General features: G+C 42.2%; 2 protein-coding genes across 8 annotated transcripts; one reads left to right on the forward strand and one right to left on the reverse strand.

The window, feature by feature from the left end:
• Window positions 1-755: 755 nt before the first annotated feature.
• On the reverse strand, window positions 756-3,317 carry LOC105033422 (large ribosomal subunit protein mL102 (rPPR5)). The gene is given in 2 exon segments (XM_010908222.4): window positions 756-3,156; window positions 3,159-3,317. Coding segments are annotated over 2 exon segments (2,319 nt in total). The 5' UTR covers window positions 3,286-3,317; the 3' UTR covers window positions 756-964.
• Window positions 3,318-11,913: 8,596 nt separating this feature from the next.
• LOC105033419 (uncharacterized) lies at window positions 11,914-20,134 on the forward strand. Of its 7 annotated transcripts, none has more exons than XM_010908216.3 (4): window positions 11,914-13,904; window positions 18,668-18,859; window positions 18,972-19,153; window positions 19,429-20,134. In XM_010908216.3, the coding sequence occupies exon 1, from the start codon at window positions 12,099-12,101 to the stop codon at window positions 13,842-13,844; it is 1,746 nt and encodes a 581-aa protein (XP_010906518.1). In that variant the 5' UTR covers window positions 11,914-12,098; the 3' UTR covers window positions 13,845-13,904; window positions 18,668-18,859; window positions 18,972-19,153; window positions 19,429-20,134. The 7 variants fall into 7 exon arrangements, with proteins under 7 accessions (XP_010906518.1, XP_010906516.1, XP_010906519.1 ...); XM_010908214.3 differs by having other exon boundaries at window positions 18,671-18,859; XM_010908217.3 differs by having other exon boundaries at window positions 18,671-18,800.
• The last annotated feature ends 4,812 nt before the right edge of the window (window positions 20,135-24,946 follow it).

The raw sequence follows: 24,946 nt of genomic DNA on the forward strand, positions 1-24,946 counted from the left end.
CGGCAGCCGCGCACAAAGGCATGGGAGGAAGGAGAAGGAAGAGGAGAAGAAGAGGAAGACTCACCTCGACCTCCGGTGACCTCGTCGGTGAGCAGTCACGGCGAGAACAAGACAAGAATCCGTGACTCTACTTCGGAAAAATCGGAGAGGAAAAGAGGAGAAAAGGACCGATGATCGGCTCCAAGGGAGGGAAAGGTCCTTTTATAGAGAACCCTATGACTCCGAGAGATCCTAGGATTTTCGTTTCGTCCGGATCTCGTCAGAGAAGAAGACTCCTATCAGGAGTCTTCTTCCCGATTTTGATTCCTCTATTTTTTTTTTTTTTTTTTCAATGAACTTGGGTCTTAGATAGTTGGACTTGGGCTATAACAGTTAATCTCCTCATTTTTTTTTTTTTTTTTCCTCTTTTTGTTTGTAACACATAGCAATAGCCATCGCGGGCAATTCACCTGGCATAACATCCTCTGCCTAGAAAATCTCCCGGCCCCATACACGAGAAGTCCACGTCGGCTGTCTGGATTTAGCATCTCCAGCAAATCAACTCTTACAAGATGAGACTGGACCTATATCAGTCACCAAATCAACACTTACAACATGAGACTGGATCTACATCAACGGCCAAATCGAATTATGGCTGTATGATGAGAGAATTTGGTCTTGATAATCAGACGATATGATAGGTTGTATAATTAGAAAAGCCGGTTTTGAAGAAGTAAGAACTAGAAGCAAGATGAGGAAGCTCGAACAGGGAGAACTACCAAAGAACCTTGATATCGATTTTGCAGATTAAAACAGACAACAACTGGAGCATATAATGGAGAAATCGTCCATCTTCTAAAACAAAATCACAGCAGTCAGCAGCCAGCATCCAACTGGTTTTATGTTGCATATTCTAACTCCTGGATCCAAGAAAAAGGAACAAAATGCGACGGGCCGAGTTGTAACAGATCCAACCTTAACCGCTTCAATATGGGTGGGCTGCAACCTTTTTACCCTTCTTAGCCTCCAGGGGTGCCTTCCCTGCCAGAATCCTTGATAAGATATCCGCCTGCTTTGTGTTCCCCTGTTCATTGAGGCTTTTTATCAACGCCTCGCACCCCTTCTTATCCACGACCCCTCCCTTTGCCTTGATCTTGCACAGGATCGAATATGCCGGCAATATCTTCCCTGCAGTGTAGAGCGCATCCAGCACCCTGTCATAGCTCGAGAAGCTGATGTCGCAGTCCCTCTCCAAGCCAAAATCCACCAGCTTGAGGGCTTCAATCGCCTTTCCACTGTCGCAGAGAGCAGCCAGCAGGCCATCAAAATCAGGAAGAGAGTCATTCATCATCATTAGATTGATGCGCCCAAGAGCCTCCTCCACATGACCCCTCATGAGGAGGGCTTCGAGGATCTTATGGACCATGTCCATGTTCTCCTCCTTCACCCCCTTCTCTATCATGCTTTTCATCACCCGACTCGCTGTCTGAACTCGGCCATCATCAAACAGCCCAACCATCACCGAACGGAACAGAGACGGGCTCGGCAGGTGCCCTTGCTCGATCATGCCATCCAGTGCCGTCCTAGCATCGGCAGGCTCTCCTTTCTTCAAGAAGCTCTCGACGAGCAAGGCATAGGAATCAGCATCGGTCGCAACCCCACGGCGGGTCATGATGTTGAGCATCTCCAATGCAGACTCCGGCACCCCCTCTTTTGCATGCCCACGGATCAGATTGTTGAATGCCATTTTATCATCTATCCCTTTCTTCATCAACTGCCTGAACAAGTCCTCCGCCTTCTGTGTCTGACCGTGGCCGCATAGATACTCGATCATCGGATCATAAGCTGAGTCCTCCAGAGCCGGAGTCCGGGGATCCAGCAGCGTCCCCTTCTCAAGAAGCTCGTCCAGCGTTGCTATGGCATCCTCATGCTTCCCTCCCTTGCACAAGCTCTCGAGCAAAACACCATACTGCGCGGGATCTTTTACCACATGTTTGAACTGCTCCATTTTCCGGTGAACTTCCAATGCCCCATCCAAGTCCCCCGACTTACACAGAGAAGATACCAATCTCAAGAATATCGACTTATCCTTGGGAGTAAGCCGGCGCTCGGCCATCTCGTTCAAAACTTTCCGAGCCTCCTCTGCCCTCCCGACATCATCGCAGAGCCCAGGCATCAGCGCCGCAAAAGTCTTCTCGCTGGGCCTCAGCCCTTTCGCGCTCATCTCGCCGAACAAGCGCAACCCATCGTCGACCTTGCCCACAGACACGTATCCTTTGATCATTATATTGTAGGAGATCGAATTCGGCGCCAGACCGACGGTGCTCATTTCTTCGAACATCTTCTCGGCATCATCCATCTTCTTCGCACGAACCCAACCGTTGAGCAAAGTGTTGTAGGTCACCAGCTCCGGCGCTATTCCCCTCTCCTTCATGTCCGCAAAGAACCTATTCGCCGTCTCCATCTTGACGGAGAGGCAGAAACCCCATATCAACGTATTGTAGGTGGATGCCGCCGCCGCGACGCCATCCCGGATCATGGAGTTGAAGATCCGCTTGGCCATCATGACGCGGCCGGAGCGGAGGATGGCCTTGAAGAGGGCGTCGTAGGAGCTGACGGTGCGGGTGACGCCGAGCTCGGGCATCCGGCGGAAGATCTTGACGGCCTCCTGGGGGATGCCGGCGCGGCCGTAGCCGGCGATGAGGGCGGCGATCATGTCCTCGTCGCGGTCGACGAGGCGCTTCGGCATGTCGTCGAGGATGAGACAGCGGGCGTGGTTGAGCATGGAGTTGCGGGTGAGGATGGAAACGATCTCGCCATAGGTGGCGGCGTCGTGTCGGAAGCCAGTGCGCTCGACCCACCGGAAGAAGCGGAGGGCGTGGTCTGGGTGGTGGGCGCCGCGGAGGACGGCGAGAACGAGGTCGCGGTCGAAGGTCGGGGACAGCGACCGGATCGAGTTCTGGAGGCGGGTCGTCCATGGCCGCCGGGCCATCATGTAGCAGATGGTGTCCTCCAGCTTCTCAGGGCCCCGCCGCTCTCCGCGCATCGGCCGCCGGGGTGGGTCCGCGGGCCCCTCATCCGAGGCAGCGCCGGCGGTCTCGTCTCCGGGCGGAGGGGGCTCGGAGGAAGGCACGGAGGAGAAGCCATGGAGGAGAAGGGGTACGGAGATGGGGCTTGTGGGCTCAGGGCTTGAAGGAGGGCTTGGATTTTGAAGGCGGGTTTGGCTGCGGAGAAGGCGAGGGCCATTTCTGCCGGTTGGCTGGTCCGCGAGGGTTTGGGAAGGAAAGGGAAGGAGGGAGGCGGCATTCTGTCTTTAACCTCGCCACGATCGGCAATTGGACCCGGACCGGACTAATCCCAGTCTCACCGGGACCCGTTAGGAGTTGTGGAGCTGGTTTAACGAATCCCGTTCTTTGATCGCAACATGGTCGAGTTAGGCCAAGATCAAACACGGACAGGCAAGAAAAACACGAAGAGACGGGACCCTTTCCATGTCGGGGTTGAATTAGAGGATCCGCCTGAAGGAATCGATCCAATCATGACGGTCGCATCATACATGGAAGTCTATGATTGGGAGGCTGGCTCTCCATACCATGCTAAAGTCGAGGACAAAAAGAAGTCGGCCTTTTTTATTTTTTGCTAAGATGGACTGTTCATACGCTCATCCCATGAACATCAAAAAAAAAAAAAAAAAAAAAAAAACCAATAAATAAAATATCTCCGAATGCTTACAAATAGAATTAAAACTGTTGGGATACGTACTTCGACCTTGACTGTAATATCTTCGGCTCCGATCGAGCTACAAAAGATGGGTGTCCATCAGAGATATGCATACACGATAGAGATGAAGATCGCTGGATATACCCTATCTATGAAGGTTCTTTACCCTTCGATCTTGGACAATCTATTTCAGAATGTCCTCGGCCGATCTATTTTAGATCAACATGCATTCTACAGTCTTCATAATCTCGGCTTTGGACGATCTATCGTAGTTTATCTATGATTGGGCTAAATTCTCAATCGACAGATCCACCTCTTCTTTTAAATTGAGAAAATTCAGATATAGTAGAATTCTCCATGATCGAGTCTTTCATAAAAGAAAAATATCTTATCCGAATCAATCTGTGTGATAAATCTAGAAGATAATCAGGATTCTGAGACGGATACGACTTCAACTCCTTCCCTATAAAAAAAAGAGCTCCTGGACCCTCAAAGAAAGTTCTCCATTTTTCACTTTCTCCTTCTCATTGTTCTCCATCTCTGTCTTAAGGTCGGAGGGTCTTCACTGAAAAATACCATGGTGAGGACTTTTTGTAGGTACTCGGACGTGCTCTAGCGGCAGTGTCTTCTTCGGCCGTCTCCACCTCGACAGCCGATCTCAGACAGAGAGATTAGGATAGTGATGAAGAAAAAAAAATCATTAAAGAGAAGTTTTTATAAGATTGTCGGTTCGGTACAAAAATACCTCAGCAAATGCTGAAGTTCAAAAAAAGATCGAGGGAGATTAGGATAGTGACGAAGAAAAAGAGATTTCATTAAAGATAAGTTTTTATAAGATTGGTCGGTCCAGTACAAAAAATATCTCACAAATACTGAGGTTCACAAAAAGGATCGACCTGCGTCTAAGCTCGGATATGCTCGAGCTGAAGTACAAAAGTTTAAGCTCCCTCAGAAGTATGGAACTCCATGACCTCAGCATAGTCGGAGAGGATGATGACAATTGGAGGTGGAGCTGATGCAACATCTTCGATTGCTCGATCTTTATGAGCCGAGCTGAAGAGCTCTTCGACCTGTAGCCCTTCATTGCCGACCTCGCCGACCTCCTCCTCCCGTCCGACTCTAGGGGTCTGAGGTTAAGGTCAAGAAAGTGATTTCTGACCTTCTGCTTGAAGTCCTCGATCCCTATAAGTACGAAGCTGAGCCATACTCCACCTTGAGGTCTCAAAACTCGATCAAAGATCGGAAGGCTTCGACCACAGCAATCTTGGTGGCATCCAACTTCTCCTCGTACTTCTTCTTCTTGATCGACAGTCGAGATTCAGTGTTAGCCTAGGCTTTGGAGAGCTCAGACTCCAGTCGCTTCATTTCTTCCTTCAGCAACCTGGCCTCATCCTCGGCCTTCAGCTTCGATAGTTGGGCATCATTCGCCCTTTGGGTGGCCTGAGCGGCCTTATCTTCGGCTTCTCTTGAGATATACCGAGCTTCCTGCATCGCCTCTACAAAATGATCTATATGGTGGAAAAGCTAATAAAAAAAAGGAAAAAGGTCAGCACTAAATGATAAGATTGAAAAAAGTCGAGGAATGGAAAGGTTGTTGCTGATCTGGAGTATAGAATCGTATTAATCATGGACTCGGAATACGACCTTCGGCATTGAAGGCTTCAATATCGACTGACAGAAGAATCGATCGAACTAAAGACTGGGTAACTCGATAATCGCCAATGTCCTTCCTAGTGTTTTGGGCTTTGGCATCCAATAGAACTCCCATCGAAGGAGAGATTTCAACTGGTACGTCGGTCGGACGCGACGACATGCGTATCGAGATTCGAAGAGTGTCTGGACTCTGTTGGGACGAGGAAGCGGAAGGTCAGGGGGCTGCATCCCCTGCTACAACAGATCAGAGTGGCGCCACCACCTTTGCTGGTGTCGAAAATTCTTTCTTCAGAGCACTGCTTGGCTCTGAGGAACCCCCAGCTACGAGCAGGGTGAGGATGGCCTCAATTTGGCCGCATTAGGGAGTATGGGCTGCACTCGCTTTCTTTCTCTTTGCGGCCTGATGAAAATCCTCGATGTCTTTGAGATTCATTACTGCAAGAGAAATGAGGTTAGTCAGAAAAAAAAGAAAAAGGCTAAACTAAATGAGACATTGAAAAACTTACTTTTGGGGTCAGTCAGATTCAAACTGACCTTGAATAAAGTCTCCTCGGTAAGAAACTTGGACAATAGAGGGGGAGTAAGATCGAAGATCTGCACCAATACCTTCTCCTCGATGTCTGATAATATGGGAGCTCTGACCGTCGACTTATGAGGTCGATCTCATGATATGTTGAAGTCTCAGGATTGCTCGATTGAGATGAAGAAAAAATACTCCTTCTAGTTATGCACCGAGGAAGGAGTATCTTAGAAGAGACGATGTCCCTTTTGAGGAGAGGCTACCATCGCTTGACCTCTGTAGGATGCTCCTTCAATGTGAAATAGGTCCGAAAGGGATGGAAGGTCAGTTCAACCCCGAGAAGAAGGCAGTGGGTGAAAAAAGCTAAAATTTGATGCCATGAGTTCGATGCTATGCTGCAAAGACTTATTCTATACAAGTTCAGAAATTCTACAACTAAATAATGGAAGGGTAGCCGAAGATCGACTTTCAGAGATTCCTCGAGGAAGGGCCATCCGTTCTCTGGAAACGGCGACCTTCAGTTTGAATTCAACTGGGACTTGATATTTTAACCTAAGAATCTCCAAGTTCTCGGAGGTGAGGATGGAGTTTATTCTAAACGGACTGAAATTCGAAATTTCACTCACTTTGGGCTGACTCAAAGAATAAGCTACATCAGACTCATGGTTCGCATCCCTAACATCGTCTCTCGAGCTCCAAGTGCACAGAGATGAATTAGATGCACTCATAGGGGCAACAAGAAGCTGACCTACAAGATGAGGTGGTTGAGTAAGCAAAGGACAATGGCGACGTCAACAATAGTTCGGCTTCAATCGAGCGAAACTTCTAAGTGCCAGAGCTCCCCCACGTGGCAGAAACAGTAAAAATAAAAGTTACAGTGGTCCTATTTATAGAAAATCCGGACGGCTCCGATCTATTGGCGATTTATCTCTTTCTATCGATGTTCAACAAATGGCAGTCTCTGATTGGTCAGAGCATGGCTTCAGTGGATTCGAGGAATCAATGGTCCAAATTTGAAGAGGTTCATCTCAGGACATCGATCTTTGATACCTATCAACAGAGGATGGCTAGACGAGATTAGCCTCGATCTCAGACTGTTACTTTCTTTGGCTGACCTATCGAAAGCTCGACCTCGAGAGTGTGGGGCATCTGTTGTGGATATGTACCTCGACTTCGACTGTAATATCCTCGGCTCCAGTCGAGCTATAGAAGATGGATATCCATCAAACATATGCATACACGACAGAGATGAAGGTCGCCGATATACCCCATCTATGGAGGTTCTTTATCCTTTGGCCTTGGACGATCTATTTTAGATCGTCCTCGATCGATCTATTCTAGATCACTTGAGATCAATATGAATTCTATAGTCTCCATGACCTTGACTTTGGATGACCTATCATACTTGTCCACGATCGAGCTATATTCTCCATCGACAGATCCGCTTCTTTTTTTAAATTGAGAAAGCCAGATAGAGTGGAATTTCTCTGTGATGGAGTCTTCCGTAAAAGAAAAATATCTTATGCAATCAATCTACGTGATAAATTTGAAAGATTATCAGGACTCCAAATGGATACGACTCCAACTTCTCTCCAATAAATAAAAGAGCTCTGGGACCCTCAAAGAAAGTTCTCCACTCTTCACTCTCTCTTTCTCATTGTTCTCCATCTTCTGACTTGAGCATCGGAGGATCTTCATCGGAGAATACTCCGATGAGAACTTTTTTAGGTACTCAGATGGTGCTCCAATGGTAGTCTCTTCCTTGATCATCTCCATCTCGATAGTCGATCTCAGGTAGGAAGATTAGAAGCAACAAAAATTAATCCATAGTATGTCTATAAAGCACTCAGTGATGAACAAAGCCATCCAATCCATCGTCCATTTGTCTCTCAATAGGTATGCCTTGCAATAAATACGATGCACTACCTCACTAGATGTCAGATGCCCTATAAGAGAGGGCGATCATCGATCCTCTTATTTTGACTTTACATCCATCCAATCACGCAATAGAGTCATCATCCAAAATGATGGACTCAGTTTTCAAAACATGCCAGATATAAATGCAGCCTTCCCAAACGACCCTTAGCTCTACTTTCAGGACCAAAGTATCGAAGATCATATTTCTCCTTATTATCAAAAATCTCAAATTCGGGCCTCTAATCATAATCTTGCTCCACCTCTATTATCTTTATCAATCACATTACCATTGAAGTTGACTTTAAGAAAACTTGGAGGTGGGGGCTCCCAATGGAAAAGATCGCCTGAGGTGCTACACGAGCAGTAAGAGAGTCCCAGGTATCCTAAACTTTGACACTTTAGTAAATCGATAATCTCTATTTCTTAAATCAAGTTCTCTCGATTATAAGCCTTGGCGGTTGATTGTTGCCCTCGAAGATCCAAAGTATTCATGGCTCGCCAAATATGATTTGCAATATAAGCTTCCTTGATGGCTATCATTTTAGAATACGGCTTGCGGGCATTGGTCCTCAACTATGTTAGGAACAACTCTGTGGTGGTCTCTAAGCAAAGAACCTCTTAAAAGGCGCTCGTGAATCTCCACACCTACACTGCCCTTTTGCATTGAAAGAGGATGTGCTTAATGGACTCCATCGTATCACCATAAGGGTAGTCTAGGGGGATATCCTATCCATCCCCCTCCTTCTCAGGAACCCTCCTAGTTGGAAGGCAACTATAGGTCACCTTCCATATGAACAAGGGGATCGAGTCTCTACATCCACACACTATCTTGCCCCTATGTTGGCTCACCTCTAAAGAGGTTATATATATCCCTAGTCCTCACCTTTGAGCTAGAGGTGGATTTCAAATCTATGTATTAGGAGAAGCATATCGTGGGCCCACAACCATCCAGATCCTCTTCACTAGCTACTCTTAAAAGAGTTAGGTGAGCAGAGCAATGTTCCACCTCCTATCAAGCAGCAAGAGATTGTTGATTTGCAAGCTGTCCATCATCCCCACATCAAGTGTGGTCAGCCACCATCTCAATAGGACATCAACGCCCAAGCATCCCTTATCACATCTATACTCTACCCATCTTCGATCATCCATCTCGTATTTATCATCACCATCAGAGTGTGCACATATATCTCCTCTAAATGAGAGAATGATACTGACTAGTCCGGATGCCATCTTCAAAGTCCATGCACTATACTTAGCTCTCATAACTATATAGAACAGGTTTGCAGGCTCAAGTGAAGATTTAGCAGCATGTTTGGCGAAGAAGGCCTCTCTCTTGACCAATAGCGACTTGATGCCCAAGCCTCCCCCTCGTAGTAGCTGACTAATCGAGCCCCAAGCTACCAGATGAACCCCACATCCATCACCATATGAGCCCCGAAAGCTTTGAAATATCTGCTCCATCCTTGAAATCGAGGTTGGTAGCAAAACAATGTTGGACAAGAGATAAACCAGCATGGACTAAGAACAGATCTCATCAAAGTTAGCCTACCCATCATGGAATGGGATTTGGTCTGTTAACTCTCCAACTACTCCTGAATACTCAGCTCAAGTGTAGTGCACTTTGTCCTCCGAAGGTACCACCTAGTAACATTAAGGCCACTCTTGTGCCCTAATCCTGAGGCACTCCTTGATATTCTGCTTCACTTGTGGCTTTGTCTTCGAGTTGAAGCAGATGACCAATTTCGAAGAATTTATCTATTATCTTAAAGTAGCATAGTAATCATCCATAATCTTTTTGAAGGCTAACGCATTCTTCCTGGAGGTCTGCTTTAGTAAGAGACAATCATATGTAAAGGACAAGTGTGAGATGCTCCCAAGGCTGGAGCATAGACTTCCAACACCTGAGACACACACCTCCTACAAGGCACGAAAAAATGCATGATATACAAATGATGAACAAGTATGGAGATGAGGAGCAGCCTTGATGAAGGCCAATGGATGAATGATGAGGAAAGCATTAATCATTAATATCTTTGACCGAATGCCTTAAAAGAATGATACTTGATAAATTATTATGATCATTGCCTGTAACGTAGTAGGCTTCTCAAAAAAGCTCTATCTCTTCTTTATCATGTTCTCTTCCCTGACAATCTAAAGAAATGTTAGCCACATTAGCTGGCGTTCTCTCCTCTCAACATGCTCTTAGGCTAGAGGTCCAACTATTGGTTGTTGTATCTATGCCCACTTCACCAAAGCAGATCTTTTGGTGAAGGCCTTCCGCTCATGGGGGCACTGCTTTGATTGATTTGGATGTAAAGTGTCGAAGGATAGGTACTGCTTGCCTTGTTTGAAAAAAGTTCCTAATAAAATCTTGTTGCTTGGAATGTGATGTTGAGTGGGCTCTTGATTCATGCATGGAATGAGTGCGGAGGTGCTAGAATTGTTCTCTTGAAAGATCACAGGGGAAGCACCACATTCAGATGATATCACCTTTGTTGGCATTCTCCATGCATGCAATCATTATAGTCTTGGGTCAAAAATTTTTCCATGAACCAAGATTGTATAGATTGACTCCCAAGGTCGAACATTAATTATGCTTGCATGGTGGACCTCTTGGATAGCATAAGACGGTTAGAGGAAGCTAAGGCTTCGATTAGGGTAATGCCCGTCTACCCTAATGAGATCAAATCGAGTCCCTCCTCATCTTGTGAATCTTCCATACATATAAATTTATTATTGGCTCGTATACATTCATTGCCACTACTTATTAATTTGACCTTTTGATGGACCATCTTCTCAATAACAATACCAAATGCAAGCCAAATGCATCTTTTGTCTGATGATGAGTGTCGATTTTTTCGGATTAGTCTGCTGCGATCGAAAGTGAATGTTTGACCTACAAATAGGAGAGAACACACCAAAGATTACTGTTTCTTGATCTGATAGGGGAAATCCTTCAATGCCTAAATTAAGTTGAGTTTTTAGGAATAGTAGTGATCTTAAAGAACTATGTAGAGTGGAGTAAGAGAAAAAAATCATAACCAAAGATCTCTTGAGTCCTGTATGGATAGTGGAACAGAATTATTGCTAAAAAAAAATGGGATCGCTATAACTATTAAGTGTGCAATAACTACTTAGATGTGCCATAATTACTTAATGTATTGTAATTAGTTAACATGCAGTGTGAGCCATGATCGTCCTATGCCTCACAACTATGTGGGGTTGTAACCACTTCCTTTGACGGGCTTTAAGCAATTTTCATATATTTTCAATTAGAGACATGTGACCCATTATTGTCGATTGGCTAGCTCGATTGTCATTGTTTGTTGGCCAATCTGGTTGGACACGAGCCGATGAATGCAGCCACATCACAAGCCTAACACATGTTTGATATTGAGGTATTTTTGATGGCTTGGTCGTGATTGAAAGAATTGATAGTTTTAGTTTGTTAAATAAAATTATAATATTTCGATTGTATTGAATTATGTAAAATCACAACTCTTGACACTCAAAAATAAGCAATAGTTTTATTTGCTAGGGATCGGATTGAATTAGATCGTATCGTATTGGGTCGAGCAATAGTAGGGTTGGAAATGGGCTCATGTAGGCCTGAGGTACATTGGGCTGGCCAACTTTGGATCAGGCTGTGGGTAGGTCTGAAAATTTCAAATCAAATTTGGGTTCAATATAGAGTCCATTTGTGTTTTCGGGCTAGATTTGGGTATATCATAGGCTTTGTTTTAATCTGAGCCTGATAAGGCCCAAAATGGAGCCCATATTCAGGCCCAAACAGGTTTCAAATCTTCCTTAAATCTTGATGCTCAGTTATTGAATATAAGTATTTTCAGGCTTGTATAGAATCGCAAATTAGTTGGATGTGATTATTAATGAAAAAGCCGTTTGTGAATTAATGAACTGAAGTCTACTCCAAGATTTGGGCCGGCCCAATTAGATTCGGGCGATCCTATGTACGGATTCGGCTGAAGTCTGGATCTGTAAAAAGTTTTCGGACCTAAATGTGATCCAAAGTCCGATAACAAATGTCAGACCGGGCGCACGTAGGGGTGTGGCCGGCCCGGTTCCAACCCAACAGGCATCCCTTCATCTAAGGCTAGGCGAGTCCGAAGAGGTATACTTGTGGATGCGGCTCTCTTCCACCGCGAAGAAGCGAGTTCCTTCATTTCTCCGTGGTGCTGCCGCGACCTCTCCATGGCCTCCTCTCCCTTCGTCGCCCTTGCTCTCTACCCCGCCTTCTTGGAGGTCCCACCTCTGATCTCCTCCATTCCTCCCCCTCCTCCCCCTCGCGCGCATGCCCTGGCACTGGGCCCCTCTTTCCCCGCGTTCTATCACCCACAAAACCCTAGCTTTCTCGATCGATTCTGGCCGTCGCATAAGCTCAAGCAGCTGCCTCTACCGCGGCCTCATGGTATGGCACGCCGCCGGGTGGCGCCAGAGGGAGACCTCGGCCTCCCGAAATGATCTCATCATCAAATTCTCCGAGGTCGTGAAGCACTTCTCCGAGAAGGACCCTTCTTCTTCTTCTTCTTCTTCCGTCCCGGAGGTCGGCGCCCGGCCTCGCTGGCCCCACCCCTTCGACTACAATAGCCTGATGAAGGCCTTCAGCCATGCCGGCGAGGTAGAGGAAGTCCTCCGGCTCTTCCGCGAGATTAAGGAGGACTTCCATTGCCATCCGGACGTCGTGTGCTACACCACGGTGGTCGATAGCTTGGTGACGGCCAACCGCCCGGAGGAGGCCTTGGCCGTTTTCGAGGAGATGGTCTCCTCCGGGGTCATCCCGGACACCGCCGCCTACACGGTCCTGGTAAAGTTGTATTCTTGCTATCTGAAACGGTTCGATTCGGCGTATGAGGTCATCCGATGGATGGTGAAGTGTGGCTGCGTCCCTGACGTGATCACCTACTCCACTTTGATTGCCGGTCTCTGCTGGGCTGACAGGGTCGAGGAGGCGTTGGGCGTTTTGGATCAGATGCTGGAGGAAGAATGCCGACCCAATGTTCATACTTACACGCCTATCGTCCAAGCTTATTGCTCCAGGGGAAGGATTGAAGAGGCCAGGAGGCTGGTAGATGCGATGGACGCCATTGGCTTCCCACCGAACACCGTGACCTATAACGTACTCATCCAGGCCCTCTGCAAGATCAGAGCATTTGACGATGTCGAGAAGCTTTTGGAACATAGCGATGCCAAGGGTTGGAAGCCTGATGTGGTTACGTATTCCATCTACATGGATGGCCTCTGCGAGTCCGGAAGAGCTGACAAAGCATGGGAGCAGTTGCAGGTGATGCTTGGAAATGGATTGCGTCCCAATGCTGTGACCGTCAATATTCTTCTAGATTGCCTTTGCCGTGGTTCCAAGGCTTCCGAGGCTAAGTGCCTGTTGGAGAGGAGCGCAGAACTGGTGTGGGATGCTGATGTCGTTAACTACAACACCGTGATGAGCAGGCTTCGTGATGCCGGGAAATGGTTGGCTGTTCTAAAGCTCTTCGCTGACATGACAAAGAAGGGAATTGCTACAAATAGCCGGACATTTAGCATTGTGATACACAGCCTTTGCAAAGCTGGAAAGCTTGACTGCGCAAAGTGCATCTTCAATAGCAGGGGGTTTGTTGCTAATATTGTGACATATACCACTCTAATTCATTATTTTTATGTGGGGGGAAAGGTGGATGAGGCACGTGCCCTCTTTTATGATATGGTCGAGGAGAATGTTGTTCCTAATCAGATCACCTACAGTGTCATGATTAAATGCCTTTGTAGAGAAAGAAAATTTTTGGAGGCTATTGGCTGTTTTTACAGGTCCCTTGAAGATGGATTCTCACCAAATCTGTTTGCGTGTTTAACTTATTGGTTGGTCAGGGGTAAAAGACTTATGGAAATACTAAGCCTGTTGCAATGGATCTTGAAACAGGGTTATATCATAGATTTCTGTGTAGTCCGTGGATTGATCAATGCATTTTGCAGGGAGGGTTGTTGTCAAAGTCAAGAGATATATATACTCTGCCATGTTCTGGACAAGATACTTGGAACAAGATAGATGAGCTTTAGGCATTGTCTTCTGTAGATCTATTCCATGGGTCGTACTTGCTTATGTAAGGTACTTTTCTTTGTCACAACATTTAGTATTCTCAGCACTTACAATTGATATAGAGCTTCAATGGATGCCTCAGTGTAAATTGTCTTTTAATAGTAGTAAGTTTCGTGGAGTATTTTTGTTTTTGTTGGTTGCATCATTCATATGTGCATCTCGTAGTGTCTGGTGTCACAGATGAACATGTCTTGAAATTTCTCATCAAGTGATATGTTATTATAGCACTCTAATAAAGATAGCTAAATACCAAGTCTCAATCATGAATTCTTGAGAGAAAAATCCTAAGCAGCAATTAGCCTCTAAGCACGCATAAGTTAATCAGACCAATCCTAATGATCATGCACCAAGACTGACCAAGATACAACTAAATCCCTGTAGTTGTGTACTTTAGACATTGGAGATGCAATGACCTTTTGCTAATTTGATGCTAAATGATTGAGCAACAGTTTCTTGTTCCACCATTCATATTTGTGCAGGCCACCTAAATGAGAATGTCTTTTAAATTATAAAACCTCAAATTTTTTTCCCAGTGTGGAGTGCAAACCTATCCAGTCTCAACAAAAAATCATTGACCTTATGCCCCTGGTCCTTGTACGCTGCCTAACCTTTTTTTAACTTGAACTGGCATTGCCCATGATATCCCTCTTCATAATTAAGGTTCATAACTGATGAGTAAAATTGTCAGAGACTTGCTCAGAGTTTCAAATGGTGAAGGTTCCCGTACAAAGCAGCAGTTCAAGAAAAGGAGGAAAAGAAGAAATCTTGAATTTAAAAGGATTTGAAGAAACGCAGAAGTCTGAAAATGGAGTAGGGTTTTTGTAGTGAAAATTTGGGATTTGGTTATTTTGTTATTCAATTAAGGTTGAAAGAGAATGAGAAAGATCTCTATAAACAATCAAACAACGGCAAAATGATTTCAAGGTGCTAGGCATATGGAGTATGGCAATTGCGACAATCTATTATGATAAATATCAAGTTGATGGAAAAATACAGAGTGTACTTTCAAAAGTTGTTGAATAAGGAGAATGCTACAAACATGGATAAGTGTTTTTCACTTTTAGAGTTAAACAGAGATGTTGAGGCCTTAAAGATTACAACATATGGCCATTAGATGCTAGGAGATGGAGCATAAGGCCTTGTATGTTCTTAGTATTTAACGGTGGCATCATAAGACATTCGGATTCCCATTGAAGCAAAGTTTGCAGCATTGGTACCTGACTATGTAGATAGGTGACCGGTACAGTATTGGTACCGTACCAAACCCTACTGCTATACCAAAAAAATATATTTTTCTTCTTGGTTTTCAAAGTTTTCAAGCTTCCTTTATTTAGTATTCTAGTGAAATAGGATTTTATGAGTTCACTTTTCCATGTTTAAATGTAATATACTTCATTTTTTTTAAAAATGTTCCATACTTAAAGAATGGTGTGACTTTATAGTACATGTTCAATTAACTAAGTATAATATTGAATGCAGAATAGTTATATTAAAAAATTGTAAATGCAACATACATACATATTTCCTCAAGTGTGGGGCTGCCTGTCATAGTGAAATCACCTTCAATGGTGATAACCACTTACCATCTTATTGTGCTGCGACTTGTTATTCTTTCTTTATTCTTTTTGCTTTTTGGTTCCATTGCTGAGCACCAAATATTGAAATTTTTTAAAATCACTCATCATCAAAACCCAAAAATGGCTGCATCAGTTATACTATGCATCTGCCATTATCCATGAGTTTTCATAGGTTATTTGATTTTTTTAATTTAAATTTAGTGAAAACATTTAGAAAATTCTCAAAAATTCATAAAAAAAGTGTTAGTTGCCCAAAAATTACTTCTAAACTATATTTATGATTCTAATTTCCACAATTTTTTATTGCATTATTATTTTTATATTAAATTTAAAATATGTATAAATTGCACAAATATCAGAAAAATACAATACGTGTTCTAAAAGATATCTAAAACATTTTTACATGCAATGGAGATTTCATGATTTTTTTGAATTAATAGTAATTTTGACTACTTTTCATTAGAAATAATATTTAATTTAAGTAAAATCTCAAAATTTAATTTAGTTTTGGCTAATATATCCTGATATGAGTACTGCATATATATATTTTTCAGCCTATATTGAGCACTAGTAGTCTCATGAATTTAAAAAATACTTTAAAGTTGGGCTTTATTGAAGGAGTGATTAATTTTCGAGTCCATATTAAGCACTAGTAATCTAATGAATTTAGGAAATACTTTAAAGTTGGGATTCATTGAAGGAGCTGTTAACATATCAAAAAATTAATCAAATTTTTATAAAAAAAGGCAGCAGATAGCATGCTAGAACCTGAACATTAGGTTAATCTTTGGATTCTAACATCATCTTTATTTTTTTCTATTAATTTTTATTAAAAATATATTTCTAATCAAATATAAATAAATATTAAAAATAAAAATTTAGAATATTAAAAATCAAATATTTTTCTATATTTTTTCAATTTTTGCTCATTTATAGAATGAAATAAAAAAAGAAATGGGAAGAGGAGGTTTGGGAAAATACCTTGCTAGAACATTAGATTTGCCCTCCTTGCTCACTCCTCTACTCTCTCCCTCTTTCTCCTCTCCTCTTTTTCCCCTCTTATATTGGTTGTGGATGAAATTGGGGAGAGAAAAGGGTGTGGTGACCTTTTTTCCCTAAATTATTTTTTTTGGGGGGAGGAAGATCTAATCGGGCTCATACCAAGTCCTAACTAGGCTGAACCACTTGAAATTGAGTGGTTCCGGGCAGTTTAGCTTGGTAAGGATCAGTTCACATCAAGGTTCACCTAACAGAGGGGGAAAAGTAAAAAAGGGAGAGAGGGAGAGGAGGGAGGGAGGGAAGAAGGGAGAGGGCTGAGGGTTAAACCCTAACTGTAGCAGGGGGAGGGAGAGGGGAGGGAGGGTCGAGGAATCCCTAACCCTAGCAGTGGGAGAGAGGGATGCTTAAATTTCAGGCCGAAATCATGAACTATCCTGGTTTGTAGTTGGCATGATATGGTATAACTGAACTGGGTGGTTTGGTTCGATACAACAATCCTTGCATTGATATGGGTACAATGATAGATGAATTTTGTTATCATTTTTGAAATCTATTACACGAGATCGTGAGGACTAAATGCATGCTGGATGATGACAAGACCATAGCTGAAACAGTCTATAAGGGTAAAGATGGTGTGGCATCAAGCTTAAGAATCGCACTCTAAAATTATGGGAGAGGGTAGTAAGAATTAGAACTTAGAAGTAAGGCAAAAAGGATTTTGGAAGATGGATTAAGCTTAACTCTAGGAAGGGCAATCATCTACATTTAGTGATTAAAAATTTTGAACAAAAGAAAAAACACAAACATGCTTTGGGGTTGATGATACATTATAAAGAGAAATTATTAGGTAGGCGGTGTGAAAATAGGCATATCGAATGAGTTTATTAATGGGGTCAAGGATGTGTACAAAAGCAACGATGGAATGCTTATATATATATATATACATATTAAAGTCAAAGTATGCCTTCATCAAGTGTGAGCTTTAAGCCCCAAACTTTAACCCTAAAGCCTAAGCCCAAACCTTAGCATTCTTGTCGACTCACATACCTTCTAACATTGAAGAGAAGGCCCCTGGATGCAAATTGTTTGCCAATGATTTGTTTTGCTTAATGTGACAGGAGAAGGAATACATTCAATTGGAAGTGCAGAATGATATCTAGAGAGTAGATCCGATGGATTGTATTTGATGCAACTTTAGCTGGATCTTGGAAAGCACTAAGGATGTTTTATGGAATACTATTAAAGTTAGTTTTGCTTCTTTTTGATTGTTCCAACAGAAGTTGACCTTGTAGACAAAATGTCTCCATTGAGTTTAAGGCATGTGGATGAAGTGGAGATGCACCTCTGTGGTGTTATGCGATCACCAAATTTTGTTGTGCCTAATGGGAAATTGGAATAGCAAAAGGCTTCATCATAAAATTACATGTCTTGTACAAGAAGGGCTCACAAGCATAAGGTGTGCATTGTGGAGATGAGGATGTTCAGATTAAAGTCTGGTAGAACCAAGAGAGGTGGTGTTTGTTAGGAGTTTGCAGAGAAGATTAGTAATGAATCCATAGACAACACGAGGGAAAAAATTGTGTGAGATGGTATGGACATATGCATGTAAGCTAAAGATGGCCTTGTTTGCTTTGGAGGAGGCTTAGTTTTAGAGGAATGGGGGAGGAATTGAGAACTTGAATTAAGATAGTGAGGAATAATCTGAAGAAACTTTTCATTTTGGTCAACCTGATCAATGACAACGTGAGATCCATGTAGTGGACCCCTATATTATAGAAATAAACCTTGTTATTTGTATGCACTGACATGTAGTTAAATATGTAGCTTTGCTAGTTGTTCATACTGTGGTATTAAATGATCCAATGATGACTGCATCTCTATTTTCTTTCTTGGGCTATTCTCGTTTTATCTTCAATCGTATGAATCGCCTCAATGGTGATAGTGCACAATTTGTTAAGCTTTTGCATTAACACCATACAAACTGATTCCGGTGTTTTCTTTTTTCTGCTGGGTTTCACTTTATCATGTTTCAGCATATGTTCCTGTCCCTATAATTGGTTCTTGATTAATCTAACTAACCTAATGTACTTTTTCTAATAACATTTCGATAATTCAGTTAACAAATCTGAAGTTTGCCAGTAGTCTAGATTGGTCACTCAGTTTTGTTAAACTTTTGATTTATGATCATCCAAAAAGCAGCTGAAGAGATACCCTATAGTCTCACTCAAGGTGGTCATGTTGCGAAATGCATGAATGGCATGGAGCATTCATCATACATTATTTTGATCAGAACCTGTCAAGCCATACTGGTCTAATGACTATAATGATGGTATTTTCTGCTACTAGATCTCAGTGCCTTTCCAGATTCACAGGCTAGGAATTCAATGGGTAAAGTGAATTTTTCCTGCAAAATCTCGTGGACTCATTTGTGGACATCTGAACCTAATAACATGATGAGTTCATTAAAAATCTTATACTGAAGTCATTTTTTGTGATCCAGATGACATGGTGGTGCTTCAGCCAAGAAAGAGCAACTGCTTGAAGCCAGCAGATGTACTGAACTAAGGAAGACATATACCATTGGATAGAGAAATCGCAGATCGAGGGCACGCATCTTGAGCAAGTTATTGCATTGACCAATTGACCAGGCAAGGAGCATGGGCTTTTATAGCAAAATTTCAGGTAGCATGCTCCTTGGCTCAAGCTTTTTGCAGGTTTATGAATTAAATGCAGCAAGGAATGCCAGTTATTGGGAATATGTCCAGTTTTTTTTACCTGCTTTGTACTAAAAAAAATTAATATTTTTTTATTATGAGCTGGGTGGTCCTAAGAGTGGTGATGTCTTATCTATTTCTCATGTTTGTTTATCTTATTACCATCTTAGCCTTATAGCTAATTTATCCATTTCCTCTCTTTTTAGTTGTGTCTGAGAAATTTATTTAATTGTATTTCCGCAGATTGTTTTCTATAGTAAATGCATTCTACTTAAAGAATCTGCCGGACAGTGTGGCTCAAGATTGTCTGGACAAAATAGTTGAACATAAAATGAGATAAATTATGTTGCCTCATGCTAAGTCTGGACATGAAAAGGGTACAGCTGGCAAGTGTACATTTTGCGGAGCAGCCAGTTGCTGAAAAGATACTCAGTAGCAATGAGAGAGGTGATATATTCTGTTTGACATCAATATTCTGATGCAGTTGTCCCACGTGATTATGCCAAGTTGGTTGACTTCCTGATTGTTTTCGTGCAACAACTCTATCTGATGAGAAATGGGCTCAATGTTGACCGTTCAGGATTCATTCTACCATCACCATTTGAGGTGCCTGTATTTCTCTAGCTGCAAGCTGTAGAACAAATATGGTATGCACTTCTCTTGCCTTAATGTGCCCAAATTCTGAAAATGTATGTACATTGCATTTACCTCCTGTTGCCATTTTTTATTTCTTTTTTCGTAATATTTTTTGCTGATAGCACTTATAGTTTCTATCATGTTGTCATTGCTTGCAAAATCATATTGCTCTACCGATTCTTCTTGTACATTGTCCTGCTTTAGAAGCTGGAAGCAGATGAATCTCTTTGCCTATGTCCATCTTATCATCTGTATTTTGTGAACACGAAGACTTCATTGTTTTTTGGAACCATTGCTCTTTGCAGCGACTTCATATTGCGATTGCACAATGTCACTCTTCTTAATTCAACTGGTATTTTATCCTTTAGATGGTTATCAGGTTAATTAACTTTGTCTAAATGCAGCACAATGCCCATGCTGCCTTTATTGCATGGATCAGTGCAGGAACCTTTTCTCTTCCTTTTCTTCTCCCCCTCTTGACGCCTCTTTAATGTTCTTCTGCTGCAATATGTCCATAACTTGGAATGCCTCGACAGCATAATATGTTACAATGTTAATATCTCAAGCATTTCAAAACAGGATGCTGCTAGCCATGGTTAAGGATATAAGTTTCTTACCCTAGCAAAGTAACAATTAAAGCAAAAGTTTTCCATGATAGTGATATACTTGATTTAGGGTTTTGATGATATCAAGAGTTGATGTTGTTTGGCATACCTATAGTTGAACTGATAGAAGAAATTTTGTTCCATTACATGTCCTAGAATCACCTTCTCATGCTTGCTAAACATATGAAACAAACCATAGTGGAGATATTGTATCTTCAAGGAACAAAAGAAAAAAATGAGAAAAATGTGCCAAGCATTTCTTTTAACATCATATAGAGTGAGATCCAGTGCCCTTTTTTTTTTCATCCTCTTCACCACATATCCATGCTTTCCTTAAGGGACAGTTAGCAGGACATGGCTCTTCAAAAAGGTCAGGCGCCATTTAGAGTAGGGTGATGAAGGGCTGTGGGATGAGGTTGTTGGGTTGGATTGTGATTCTAATCTTATGCCGCTGGTTTGGTCATCATAAAGTATCTAAGAATGTCATATTGTATTAGAAAGGTTGGGTTTGTCTCGATGAACGAACCTGCCTAGAGCCCTTTCACTGTACACCTTTTTTTTTTTTTTTTAAATGTCTTAAAAATATAGAACTTTGACTAAAATTCTCCATCTTCAATTACTGGATTAAGTGTTTCCCCTTCTCGTCATCTGTCTCAACCTGCACAACAGGCCAATCTGGTCTTGAAGGGTTGTTGCAGGTATGACCATTGTGGAATTAAATTATGTCCCAGAAGCCTAGAATGCTCATGTTTGGGCCTGGCTCATACTGACAGCATTTAAGCCTAATAGGTTGATAGTGCAAGTGTCTATATCCAGGTTGGGCTGCAAAAATTGTTCCAACTTCTCACCTTCTCACCTTCTCACCTTCTCATTTCATATTGAGCTGGCACGTTTAATGAAGTAGACATGCATAATACAGCTTCTATTTCACTTCAGTCAAACAGAAACTTAGTTAGAGTTCATGAGTCAACATATAATAGTTCAACTGGATCTCAGGCTGAGGCTTGAGATTTTTCTTTTTAGGAGTCAAATTCACTCCAAGTTCTGTAGTCAGACTGGTCAATTTTCAACTCAACCTCATGAGACTAAAACAGAAGAAATGATCAAAACTTCCAGGTATTATTAATTTTATACATGCTAATTAACAAAATATCTTCATTAATAATACTTGGACAAAACGATATAGCATTTTGTAGATTATTTCAACAGTTTCCTGAAAAATATTCTGGTATTATTTATTTGCTAAGGAAAAATATGGAGGATGGTAACTTAAGGGCATCTAGCCCAGCCCTTGTTAGAAGCTTTCATGGAAAAGAGAGAGAACCACAGTGGGGTCTGTTGAAAAGGTTTAAAAATGGGGGGAAAAAAAAGAAAGAGGGGTTTTTGCATTTTTGCACATCTACCTCAGAGATAAGGTTGAGATGGAAAAGGGGTAGTACACATGTTGATCAGGACAAACCTTCTCTACCATAATAAGAGAGAGACAAGACTAGTTGAAGGTAGGCAGCGATGGGCCCAAACTCCAAAAATCTTACAGAGGTGTGTTGTTAATGGATCGGTGCCTTCATCATTGTAGAAACCAACAAATTATTGGAAAATGTAGGTTAGTAGAGATGATAGTAAAACAAGGGAAAGTGATTCAAATTAATATAGAATCTAAAATGTGTTCCTGATGACTTGAGAACAGAAACTATATTATGCAAGATTGTCGTGTAAGCTTATACTTCATCACACTTATATTTTCTTGAAGTATTATTGGAATGAGGCCTATGCTGACTTCAGAGCAGAGTTTGAGATCTTTTCTTATCAGTTCTGATTAGAAAAAAGGTTTTCACCAACCAGTCTTTCATCACCGAGGACTACAAAGATAATTTACTAAATTAAGCTTGCAAAATAAATTTTGAGGTTTGATCCATTAACAGACTAAGTTAGGTGGGCCGATTAATATCCTTTCTGCACTATTGAAGTGAAATTTGGCTCTAAACCATTGCCATCTACCTACTGTTATTAGTCCTCGAGACATGTAAAACAGCATGAAAAAACACTACCAAAAGAAGTTAATTTGACTGATTACTGTGTTCTCCATTTGTAACCGTTTCTCGATTTGTGTCTATTACCAACTTAAGTGATGGGTGAGTTCATCAAAGTTATTGTTAGAGGTCTCCACCTAACAAAGCTCAAGAGGACCTGAGAGTCTTTTTCACGATCTAGCTTGTCTCTGGGGTAGTGAAGGATTGCCTGTGTTGACTTTTGGAGAAAGTTGAAGTCTTCCACAAGAATTCATGGTGGCTGGCTGAGAGGGAACAATATGATAAATTGGTTGGATTCAATAAGAATTGTAATGGGGTCTATAGGGACCTAACTTGAGTGCTTTCAGGGTTTAAACTTTCGTAATTTCCATTATATTTTTTTGAGAGAACTGTTGTAACCTGACAAGCGCAAGCAGAACTTTCGGCAGCACAAGTAATGCTGATATTAAGACTATTATTTGATGGCAGTATTTTCTGACACTTCAAAAAGCTTATGCAATTTGTCAATCTTCTCGTGATTAACTCCTGTAATGGATTCCATGATGAATTGATCACTTTGGGATGGTGATTATGGAAAAAGAAGGTAATAGACAACATCATGTATGCAAAGTACTTTTGTAGTGGAATATGCACAGATGATTGAAGCATTGTGGCAAGACAAACCATCTTGGGTGGTGGTTTGTGGGTTGTGACTCAGCTTAGCACATGGCTCTTCTTCGACCAACATCATCAAGCTACTTACCATCTGAAGGCAACTGATCAAGCATGCCTGATCCCTTCAACAGAAAGACGTGAGGGTACGCATGGTTGCCACTAGGCATCAACATTAGCACCGTTTCCTACCTGATGTGATGATGATGATGATGATGATGATCTAGGGCCCTAATCTTGGTGTTGCGCGATGCTGGCCATATGTCATGATGATGAGGGCTACATCAATATGGCATGGAGCTTTGGCCCGGACACTAGAAAACAAACAAAACCCTAAACCCTAAGCTGCCATTCTCCCATTATGGCCGATGTCCCCACCTTCGCGGTCTTTGATGTACCATGTGAGGAATAGCAACAGTGGGCAATAGTCCCAAGTCATAACACATGACAAGATCACGGTCCCTCCCTGAATGAGTATGTTATTTTCTCAACAGTCATGTTTTTTTATCTATTCTGAAAGAAGCTCCTTCTCTAGCTAAAAAGAGAGAAGCTCTTTCTTTCTTTTTTGTTTAAATCTAAGGAGAGGGAAAAAAAGAAAAAAAAAAAAAAAAAAAAAAAAAGGGAGAATGAGAAAAGAAAGAAAATATGACTTCTCACTTTTGAGTTTACATTACAAAAAATCGCATAATTGACCTGATGAATAACCAACTGCGAATCATCAATCTTGCATTAGCTATACAGTGCGATGCCCCTCTAATAGACCTAAATCCTAGCTGTATCTTTCGGTAAAAGTATATAATGGCCAGTCTTTCACCGATACTAGAGTTTATGGGTACCCTTTTTTATTGGCAACTCGGTTAAAGTATGGAATATTATCAACCCATTATATGTCAAGTTTGAAGTGACCTACCAGTTTTTCAGCCAACGAATTGTCCTACTCAAAACTTCCAATGCTCGAGTCTGATAACTGAGCTATAAAATAACTGGCGCGCCCCGGAGCATACAAAATTTCCATCATCCCGTGCCAGTTTTTTCCACACAGCGTCGACTTTAAGCTAGGTGCTCTCAGTTGCTGCTGATCCATCAGTCTTCCATCCTCTTTCGCCTACTTGTTTTCACTCTCAGTCCTAGCAGACAAGCATTCCACGGACAAATTCGAAGGATGGTCGGTGGTTGGAGTCAAAAGACGGGACAAACTGCTTTTGGTTCTGTCCTACTTCCACTTCCTTATTTTTCTTGAAAGGCCAGCAGTAGGACCACCCGGGTGGCTGTTACCAAGGAACTTCTACTACTTGGCTAAAACCCAGGGATGAAAAACTTGGCGACGATTTTTAGTTTGTGGTTTGTGTTGAGAGATGGTGGATATTGCATTGCATATCAGTAAATTTTATGCTTAATTCTTAGGAGTTCAAATGTTACGCTGGATTCTTAGGAGTACAATTTTATGCTTAATTCTTGAAGAGTAAATTAGAGCATTGTCACACTTTGAAACAATCTTGAGCATTCCACCCTGAAGCTACTAGGTTATTAGACGGTTGGTCTGCACCGTCTTCCCCACAAGTGTGTCAGGAGCGTTATCCTGAAGTCAATCTTGTGCTTGCTCGTAGTTGTATCTAAGATGTATGTTCAGTACGAGGGTCCCTTGTTAAGCAGTGGTAAGATGTACAAAGATCTAGATCTTCAGCTTCCCGAGATTAAGCTATAAATCGAATACTGCAACCATAAACCGAAACATGAATCAAGTGAATCAGGGCACCACGTGGTTATTTATCCTATTGCGGCCAATTCCCCCGTCGTCCGATCACCAGCGTCGCGCACCTGTAAGAGAAGTCCGCACAG

The sequence above is a fragment of the Elaeis guineensis genome, chromosome 16, assembly GCF_000442705.2.
Source record: "Elaeis guineensis isolate ETL-2024a chromosome 16, EG11, whole genome shotgun sequence".
NCBI lineage: Eukaryota > Viridiplantae > Streptophyta > Magnoliopsida > Arecales > Arecaceae > Elaeis > Elaeis guineensis.